This window comes from Ahaetulla prasina, chromosome 7, assembly GCF_028640845.1.
Source record: "Ahaetulla prasina isolate Xishuangbanna chromosome 7, ASM2864084v1, whole genome shotgun sequence".
Classification (NCBI taxonomy): Eukaryota; Metazoa; Chordata; class Lepidosauria; order Squamata; family Colubridae; genus Ahaetulla; species Ahaetulla prasina.
Genome location: NC_080545.1, coordinates 25,098,034 through 25,109,178, shown reverse-complemented (window position 1 = coordinate 25,109,178; position 11,145 = coordinate 25,098,034). Strand labels below are relative to the sequence as shown.

The following is an 11,145-nucleotide window of genomic DNA, read 5'->3' as shown; positions in this document are numbered from 1 at the left end:
GGGTACTGTATATGTGATGCCATAGCCATCAAAGATATTGATCATGTTTTGTTTGACTGTCAACTCTATGCCTCTTTTAGGCTTAGATATTCAACAATCCCAATTGCAGGGGCTGGGACCCAAATCACAGATTGTCCTATTTCCTCCCTGGTTGTAATGTATATATTAGGAGCAGAAAGTTTGTAGACAAGGCATTTTGGAATGCATATTATATTGTACAGATCAGGGTATCATGTACAAGAGATTTATTATTCTGAATGCTGATTTTTTTTGTATTTACCAGAAATGTTTTTTATTATTGTATTTTCTTTTTATCTATTTTATTCTGGGATTAGATTTTGTATTTACCCCTATTTTACTTTCTTTGATATGGTCATAAGATTAATAAATTAATAAACTACTAGTAGTTTATTACCTAAACTCTTTTCTATGGAGAAGGGAACAAAGAGATCCAGGTGGTATAACAAGCAACATTTGTGTTAGGAAGAAAATAGAAATATCAACTAGAAATAGTAGTTAATAAAGAACAAGAGGTGTCCGATTTAATAAATCTTATAAAAACAAGTTTTACACAATTCTCTCTCTCTTTTTTTATTGCAGATTTGGCAGCCCTATCCAGAACTAGAATCAGCGAATGCTGGGGGACCCAATACAATTTTTGTATGGATATGCTTACAGATATACAGTCTTCCTGTTTTTAGAGCATTTTATGGTACTTGAAGAAAGCCTGCAGGGGATAAGTGTCCCAGTTATCAAGGAATTATCATATGAATCACTACAGGTAATAATTTTATTATTTTCTAAACAGTATGAATGTGCTATATAAGAACAATACTTCGATAAGAAATTATACCAAAACATTGATTGAGCTAGGAAGAAGGGCTGTCCATTATAGCTGAATGTCTATTAAATTTATATAACTGAAAAAAATGTGTGTGTGTATATATATATTAAATGAACTGACGAAGAAATAAAGGGAAACTAGTATAGATCTATTTCAAGCTCTCATCAGCTAGCCATACTCTTCTGGGATTTGAACCTGACCTTGCTTGTATATTAGGCAGATGTATTAACCACTAAGCCACAGGTTCTCCTCTTTGTCAACTGCACCAAGGGGAAGATCAAGTGGGTTTTTTCCTATTGAAGCAACTTGGTCTACCCAAATATGGAAGGGAACATACTGCTTCCCTTTCAAATCCTAGTCTCCCTTTATTTCTTTGTCAGTAAATTTAACACAAAAAATACACACACACACACACATATATATAGTATTTGTGTCAATATACAATTACACAAATGAATAACTATCTCAATTAAGTAATTATCTAAATCATAAATGATATGATCTGTGTTGTTTGAATTGCTTTAGAAGCAGCACTTTGTACATTATTTGGGAATAAAAAAAATATCCATTCTACCAAGGTTCATTGAATAAAAAGTCAGATTTTGCTGTAATTAATAGATTATTTTTCAAAACGTATATTTTTGAAGTGTGAAAATATATTTAATCAGTGTGTATGCATGCAATAATCCAAAGAATCACCAAGCCTTTCATTATTGTCATTAAAATGAAGTCTTGAATCCTTTTGAGATATTTTGAGATTTAATATTCTAATAAATAAATAATCATGGTTTGAGATTTTAGCGATATGGATTTTCCCCCCATGTTAATAATAAGGTGCTTCAGTCCACATAAAAAAAATACTAAAAGTCTTGTTGTCCTTTCCTGATTGTAAACAATGTAATATTTTAAAATATCATCAACTATTGCATTTCATGAACTGGTAAACTATGGAATTCATGATTATTTTATGGTACTTCTGGATAGTGGAGAAGATTCTGTTTAGTTGTCATGGCCTTTCTTGAAATTCCTTTGATGGTCCTAACAGGGAATGCTTTTGCGTATGGTTTATCTATGGTTCATTCAGCAGATCTGGGATGGCAGAGTTATGCATTCTTTTGAATCAAGCTTGATTCCTGGTGTCTTCATATTATATGTTATAGAATAATTATTTCTTAACCAATAAATAGAGAAGGTAAAGCAATAAAGAGAAAAAATTTATTAGCCATGATATCATAGGACCTGTCCTATATGACAGGGTTAAAAAAAATATAGTATTTATAGTTTCATGCACAAGCAGAATGGAGTACATTTATTTCATTGGCTACACATATATAACAAAACGTTACATCGTTATGTACATATGTATGTACATGCATAAATATATTTTCTCTAAATTCAAATTTCATTTTTAAATCATTTTTTTTAAATCACTGTATCATTTCAAAATCACTGAATTGCCATTTCTACGTTTTGTAACTGTTTTGACATGCTTGGTGAATTTATTTCTTTGCTTGCTTATTAGATTACTACTACCTTTCCATAGTTGTGGGCGATATGAAAGAAATAAAATCTGCCATCTTGTTGTGATAATGAAAATTGCACTTCTAGCAATAATTTGAGGGCAGCAAAAGAGTTAGGAAGAATATGTTTGTTTTTAATGGGAAGTTGGGATGGGTTAAAGAGTTGAAAGGCAGACTAACGAGCAAATAGGGAGTGAGCCAATTCAGGATTACTGAAGGGGGTGAGGGATGAGGCAGTTTGGGATAAGTCTACCTGCTACAAACACCCACAGGGAGAAGATCCAAACAAACAGAAAGACCTAAGTTTTTATTTATCACAAGTGGTTACAAGAGTAGTTTAATGAAAACCCTCCAATAACGCTACAGGCAACTGAACCATCAGCTACATTTTAGTATAAACGTGCTGTTGTATTATCAGGAAAGAAAATAGTTAATCTTATGGATTTTGGAGCAATTAACGTATTTCATTGTAGATGAGGTTTGGCATAGTTTACCTGAACGATGCTGGCACCATTACCTAGCTGAAAGAATCAATCTCATAGAGTAGCTATTATCTTTTTATTCATAATTATGCTTTGAACAATATGAAAACAGTTCATCTAGTTCACAAGAAGGTCCTTTTTGTATGTTTTGTCTTGTCTGGTGAGTCTTAAACTAATGAGGAGATTTTGAAATTTTGCTCTGTTTGCCTCAGCTCTAGGTTGATGTTTCTATTCTTAATTTACAACTATCAGCTATATTTTGGGAGGAGTGTGGATGGAAGCAATGCCTGTTTTAAGAAACTCCATTGACTTTCTTGATGACAGTTTGAGAATGATTTGCTTCTGCTTATTTCTATGACAGTTTTAAATTCTGAGTCTAGCCTACAGTCCTGGTGTTCCCTGGTAATTTCCCACCCTGGTTAGCCTTTCAAGGTCAGCTACGTGCTGCCATCTAGCTGGCCATTAATGTATTAATGACCATAAATCAAACTTATTAGGAAATGAGTCATGTTGAAAAACAAGGCGAATCAGTATAATAGAGACAGCAGCAAGAAGAGAAATGAAATAACACTATGAAAAAAACTAAGTGGATTTGGCATTCCTACTTGTTAATAGGCAAGTGGATTCTGTCATGATGCACATAACCAGCTGCAAATGAAGTGCTTTTTGTTTTAGCATAGGTACTGAGCAGAGGTTTAAGCTTTCCCTTAGGAATAATTTGATGAAAACATCTGCCTCTAATTTACAGGCACCTGAAAAGCAAAAACGAGAGAGAAAATTTAATTATGGAATCTAGATTCAGACAATGTGGTTAAATGAAGGGAACAAGGTTTAACATTTTGTACTTTGAAGGATGCGTGACCAGAATAATGTCATAGAAACTGCTATGTGTGGTTTTTATTTTTAAAAGTCACTTTTACATTTTCAGTTTGATGCCAATTTCAGATATTTTAAACCTCTTTTTGTAGCTTGAGGAGCCACAGAACAACAAATGCTGGCGGTGGTTAGCAGTGGTCTGAATGTTACAGTGGTCTGAATGCTAGATTAGATTCAGGAGAATGGATTGAAATCACTGGTCTACCACGAAGTTCTGACTTAAAGCCAATCATTTTATCTCAGGCTCCTCATATGGTTGTTGTGATGAACAAATGCTGGTGGGGTGAAGTAATTAACAATATTAATTACTTAATCCTGTATAAAAAGGATTATTTGGACTTTGAACAAACTAAGTTCAAATGCAAATTATAAATATTATGAAAATTATTCACATAGACATTTCTTCTACTACCTGTTTCAAGGTTAGGAAACTTGGTGATGGTAGCTACTAGTGTACTTCAGATAATTCCTGCTCCCCATTTTTTTTTTTAAAAATGTTACTATTTTACTTTAAAAAAAATATTACTAATGCTTTTCATTAACAATAATAAATTAGAAACTGGCATGCAGCAGAACAAGTGGTCCATTTTTAGAACCAATTTGTTTGCAAGAATGCCTGGCATAGCCCTTCTTAGAAAATTAAAATGATGTATGAGTAGATCCTGGTTTTTTGTTAGGCAGTATGCCCATCTCTCTGTGGAGGGGAGTGGGGAGGCAAGGTAGTAGTAGACATCCTGAAGCTCTCTAGAGATTGTGACCCTAACCCATAACTAGCCATGTTGTGAGAGTACAACTGCCCAGACTAGCCATTTTGCAAGAAACAAATCTCATGGCATATCCTAAAGATTTCAATTTGCCCATTAATGAAACAAATTAGTTAACTTTACATCAGTCAGTAGATTAAACCAGAAGATCAATTCCACATGATACAGGGGTGGGATTCAGGTGGTTTGGACAGATCAGGCAAACCGGTAGCTCCGACAATCAGCTGAGAGCAAACCAGTTCACTTCAACGTTCAGCTGGGTCCGCCCGACTGTCCCTGTGCTATACCGACCTATATTTCCTTTGTTTGAAGCCCAGCTGATAGGCACAGCAGAGCCTCAGCTGTTTTACTCACCAGGGCTGCAGTAGAAGGTAAGTTTTAGAGCTGTTTTCAAACACATTGCGCGCACGCGGAGCACGTGTTTGGCAAACCGGTTGTTACACTGGTTGAATCCCACCACTACACATGAACATTAGAACTAGTTTTGTTGTAATAGAATCTTTCAAGTCTGACTAGGCTACACTACACTTATTATACCAAGGTGAATCAGGAAAGCATCTCCTTGAGTTCCTTCAGAATATTACCTTGTTTCCCAGGGCTTAAAACAGGTTGTAATCCTTTGGTCTAGCTAATAGGTTTTGGATAGTTCCATCAAATCCTCTTTTTTACTCTCTACACTTTATTTATTAATCTCTACTATGCAGATATTCTTCTAGCTATAGAAAAAAAATTCAGATTCCATCACCCTGTTGGCTTTTTGCAAAGCTCTAAAAACTTGGCTACATACTTAGGCCTGGGGCTCAGAATGTGTTAAGGGTCCTGTTATTTGGCTTTACTATTAGTTGATTAATCATCACGGCTGCTGTTTATATTTATTTGTTTTGTGATGTTTTATTGTTTTAATGTTTTTTAATCGTTTTAGAATTTTAGAATTGTGAGCTGCCAAGAGTCAGTCAGTTTAGTTGGGCAGTTATAGAAAATGAATGAAAACAAACAAATAAATAAATAAATTCATTTTCCGATATACTGTACTATGCTGGAAGGAACCTTACATAGATATATTTGTTTAGAAAATAACTTCGACCCATCTTGCACTATATCAAAAACAAAAGTCATCCTCATTCAAGTTAGTCATTGCCTAGTATTATTTAATTACTATGCTGAATGAAGTAGAATTAAGCCAGAATTGACTTAATACATTAATGACTTGTACAACTGGTCCTATTAAAAAAATAATAACAACAAGGATTAAGGTAATAGAAGGCTAAATTCGTAAGCAGAGAGCCACATTGATGCATTGGTTAAAACATTATGCTAGACACTAGGAGACCATGAATTTTAGACTAGTCCTACCTGTCAGGCACAAGGAACCAGAATGACAACATGAGCTGGCCAAAGTTACTTCTTTATTGCTGCATGCCTATTTACAACCATCTGGCCAGGCTGCATTCCCTTGGGAGCAGATGGATAAAGGTTTCAGGGATACTGGGGGATGTGAGATCCATGTCATTTCCTGCTATGCAAGGCTCTAAGCTCTCCCTTGACACCTTCCCCCCTCCCCAACTGGATTCTCCTTCAACCACACTTTAGGTATAAGGCTATCTGGGTGACCTTGGGCCCATCATACTCTCAGTCCTAAGAAGGATACAGTGACAACCACTTGTTGAATTTTGCCAGGAAAACTCCAGATACTGGTCCAGGCAATCACCAAAATTAATTCAAAGACACACACACAAAAACCATTTTTTAAAGAATAGAATAGAATAGAATAGAATAGAATAGAATAGAATAGAATAGAATAGAATAGAATAGAATAGAATTCTTTATTGTCCACGTGTGATTGGACACACAAGGAATTTGTCTTTGGTGCAAGTGCTCTCAGTGTGCATAAAAGAAAAGATACATTCTTCAAGAGTCATAAGGTACAACACTTAATGATAGTCATAGGGAAACAGTCAATATAAATCTTAAGGATATCAGCAATAAGGTTACAATCATACAGTCATAAGTGGGAGGAGATGGGTTATAGGAACAATGAGAAGATTAATGGTAATGCAGACTTAGTAACTAGTTTGACAGTGTTGGAATTATTTATTTAGCAGAGTGATGGCGCTCAGGGAAAAACTGTTCTTGTGTCTAGTTGTTCTGGTGTGCTCTATAGCATTGTTTTGAGGGTAGGAGTTGAAACCGTTTATATCCAGGATGCGAGGGGTCTGTAAATATTTTCACAGCCCTCTTTTTGATTCATGCAGTATACAGGACCTCAATGGAAGGCAGGTTGGTAATAATTGTTTTTTCTGCAGTTCTAATTATCCTCTGAAGTCTGTGTCTGTCTTGTTGGGTTGCAGAACCAAAGTTGCATTTAGCAAATTCCTTAGATGTATTTATTTATTTATTTTATTTATTTATTAAATTTTTATACCGCCCTTCTCCCGAAGGACTCAGGGCGGTTTACAGCCATAATAAAAAACAACAACAATATACACATAAAACCATAATTAAAAAACTTATTATACAAATGGCCGAATTAAAACATTTAAAATAAAACCCCGAATTATAGAATGTTAAAACATTAAAACTAATTAAAATCCTATTAAAATCCTATGCCAGTCCTGTGCGAACAAACAAATAGGTCTTCAGCTCTCGGCGGAAAGTCCGAAGGTCCGGCAGTTGCCGAAGTCCAGGGGGAAGTTCGTTCCAAAGGGTGGGAGCCCCCACAGAGAAGGCCCTCCCCCTGGGGGCCACCAGCCGACATTGCTTGGCGGACGGCACCCTAAGGAGTCCCTCTCTGTGCGAGCGTACAGGTCGGTGGGAGGTATTCGGTAACAGCAGACGGTCCCGTAAGTACCTTGGCCCTAAGCCATGGAGCGCTTTAAAGGTAGTCACCAACACCTTGAAGTGCACCCGAAAGACCACAGGTAGCCAGTGCAGACTGCGCAGAAGAGGTGTTACATGGGAGCAATGTGTGGCTCCCACTATCACCCGAGCAGCTGCATTCTGAATCAACTGGAGCCTCCGGGTACTCTTCAAGGGGAGCCCCATGTAGAGAGCATTACAGTAGTCCAAGCGAGAGGTAACCAAAGCATGAGTGACCGTGCATAATGCATCCCGGTCAAGGAAGGGGCGCAACTGGCGGACCAGGCGGACCTGGTAAAAAGCCCTCCTGGCGACGGTCGTCAAATGATCTTCGAAAGACAACCGTCCATCCAGTAGGACTCCCAAGTTGCGCACCCTTTCCACTGGGGCCAATGATTCGCCCCCAACAGTCAGCCGCGGCTGCAGCTGACTGTACCGGGGTGCACATCCTCTGTAATTTCTTTTACAGAGATGGTAGATAGTAATTATTTTAAAATTTATACTTCCTAGCGGTTTCTGAACAAGTGATGATCTACTTCCACCAGGATGCTATAAGCTTTTGTCAGATTCCATGTTTAAAAAACAATCCTACAGTGAGAACACCTTCCCCCCCCCCAAAAAAAAGCTCATTGCCCTAATTGTGTTCAGTGATTATGGAATTCTGAGTGACAGCTGAGAAGCAGCCAGAAAATGCAAAAGTAATTATAATGCTGGGAAGAGTTTGAATTTTATTATTTGTTACTACATGACCAATATGATCAATTAAAAGTCTATGCTGCAAATGCATTCCAGAGAGTCTCCACAATATGAAATTATTCTGATAATTAAATTGATTCCCTGGGTTATTTTCATTCAAATTTAGGGGAACTAAAATTCAATACATGTCCCATGCAGTCTTTTTTAAAAAAGAGTTTTTGTTGCTTTTAAAATAATAACAGAACACTGTTGGCATCAGACTCTCATGGTACAATGTGCTGTTTTCTGGTAAGCATCGCCACTGCAAAAGAACCTGCATATTAACAATAGTGAAACTTAGTAGGGAAATAACATATTGTAATGTAATATTGTCAAATGTAAGCCCCTTGAAATTTAAAGGACTTTTTTACATTCATAATCCAAATCTCATGGTAAAGGATAAGGATAAAAATAAAAGCCAGTTTCTCAAGGTTATTTCATTTAATATTTTGATTAATCCTTACTGAAATGAATTATTTTAACCATTAGATTTGCTTAATCTGCCTAATAGCTTGTGAAAATTAGTTGGCATTTTATAGGGGGAGTGTTTCCCTTTTCTGCTGTGGAGAAAAGAAGACATTAATGATGTATTTTCGGTCCCAATGAGCTCTACTAAAATATTTCACCTGGGAATTGTTGATGAGGTTAGTTAGGAAAAGTAGGGAAGAAGTTTTGACTTTGAGAAAACAGAAAATCATCAAAGCATGCTACTGGACCTCTGAACATCCTTGTTGAATTAGAACTTCTTAGTCAACATACATAGATTAACTTTTTGGAGTGCTTTAACAACATGCCTATTGCAAATCACCTTTTCTTCTTTTCCATTGTTCCAGACCTTGTGTATTTCATTTTAAAAGCTTTACGTTTATTTTCATTAATATTGGAACATAAGTTTATGGTGGTTATTATGCCACATCCAACTAATGGAGAAATTTCTTTTTTTCTAATTATGGAAAAGGAATAGGTCCCAAGAGAAGCTAGCGAGATTGCCTACTCTAGGAGCAGAATGAAAATTCAACAGGCAAAAAAACACTCAGCTACTGGGGGAAACTCCCTATAGAATTGTAGAGAGGACATAGAAATAGTCAGTAGATTTATTTTCATTTTGTATGGAAACTATTAAAGAAGGACAATGTGTTATGGGATTTAAAGTAGTCTGAAAATATGCAGAGCAATGAGGCATGGTGGATGTTTGAAAAATGGAAATCTTGCTTTGAAATGAAGTCACTAATTTTCTGTGTACCATATAGTAAATAATCTCACTATTTGAGTTCAAACGTATGCAAATATCTTTTTTACTGGAGCAAAAAAAAAACCCCTATCTGTGAATTACGACTGTAGTAACTTTCATGAAGTAGAATATTTGCCTTTTGGCACACATTTTCCCCCTTAATGCAATATAAGAAGAGCTTTTATGTCAAATTTGTTACATTTATTTTGTATTCCTATGACATCTTGATTTTTGGAAAGAACTGGTCTGCAGAACTCATTTTTGCAATCAAACAGCTTTCAAAGTGCAAAGTATTTTAATATTATGCATGTTAAAACTAGAAAAGGAAAAAAATGAACAATGAAGATTAAAATGTTTTTTCATTAATCAAATATTAAGTATTGGTAAGAGGAAGTAGAATTAGTTAAAGAGTTGCAATTCATGCTTCAATATTTCAGTCCACTAGATGCAGGAAATACATTTATTCAGGGTCCAAAGGTGTGTGTATATAAACTAGAAAAATGAAAGAAACATATATACAGTTGGGAAATTTTTTATAACTGTAAGAAAGGATGAGATAGTTCCTTAGACATCTAAGGATTTGATTGAATTATTTTTCTGTTCTTCCAAATCTTCTCAATTTACTTCATTTTTTCTCAGTAATAAAAACCAATGATTTTCTGAAACTTTTCTGAAAGTTTCTTTCTTTCTTTCTGATGCCCAGATAAAATGATGAGTTACTGTAGAACATAGTATTTTCTTTTAATGTGCCCTGATTTTTGCATTCATGTGCTCAGAGACAGAGAGAGAGAGAGAGAGAGAGAGACTTAAGTATTTCTACCTTTTTAGTTTGCCTCAAGGTTGATTAATAATGTAAAAATCTACTTCCTGATTATCAGTGAATCTTTGGAAGAAAATCTAACCATATCAGTCAGAGAATAAATTAAAACATACAGCATACCTACAGAGAGTAAAAATTATTGTCAGAGAAGCCAGTGATCTAGAGAGTTAGCTGTTTCAGCTACTACTAGTTGTCTTTTACATGTACAATGCTCTTCCATTTATTGCCCTTTCTGTGAATTCTTTAAATTGCATGAATGTATCTTTAAACTCTCATGATTCAACTTGCTACTTTTAAAATATGGTAGAGAAAGGGTGGAAATCTTCATAAACAAAAGTTTTTGCAAAATCCTTTCTTGCTGACAGTGTGAATGAAATCCCAATAGCAGTTCTATTTTTAAAATGTTTTTGGTGCAGATTTATTTTCTGCTCACATGAGCGTGTTTTCTCAGAATATTGATGGATGTGATAACGTCAGGGAAGCCTTGCTGGAGACTTTTGATGGAACATGTGTGGAAACCAATTCTGATGTGTTGTGAGAAGCAGAATAGCATGTGACAGTCCTGTATAGTTTTCTGCCCAAATTCTACAACTTCTGTATTTGAGAACGAACTTTAAAGCTGCAAATTAAACAAATAATTGCTCTCCCTCAATAGATTTTCTTTTTAAACATGGGACTTCAGCTGCATTTGTATAACTGAAAGGTTGCAGCTGAATCTGGTAGTATAATTGTACATTTGCACTGATTTAATTGCAGGGTAAAACCACATTATTATCCTTCAAAGGCCCAATGATACCCTGACTCTTTCTCTCCCCCCCCCCCATATATATGGCAAAGAACTTCTTCACAGTAATGGCCATTAAGTCACTGGCAGCCTGACAACTAGATTGCAGGGTACTGTTTCCTCTTTCTTTTTCCAAAAAAGAAAAAGGAAGAGAGGCTGGCACACATGTGACCCGATGAATCAGACAATGGAATATGTTGCAAAATAAAAATCAAGATTTGCCCAATATATAT

At 35.7% G+C, this 11,145-nt stretch overlaps 1 protein-coding gene across 3 annotated transcripts in view; it reads left to right on the top strand.

The window, feature by feature from the left end:
- The first annotated feature begins 625 nt into the window (after window positions 1-625).
- PLXNB2 (plexin B2) overlaps window positions 626-11,145 on the top strand; it is a 271,494-nt gene continuing 260,974 nt past the window's right edge. The window contains exon 1 of one of the 3 annotated variants that reach the window (XM_058191597.1): window positions 626-781. In XM_058191597.1, the coding sequence (XP_058047580.1) occupies window positions 768-781 (14 nt within the window). In that variant the 5' untranslated portion in view covers window positions 626-767. The remainder of the gene's footprint in view (window positions 782-11,145) is intronic. The other 2 variants (XM_058191601.1, XM_058191598.1) reach the window with 2 other exon arrangements.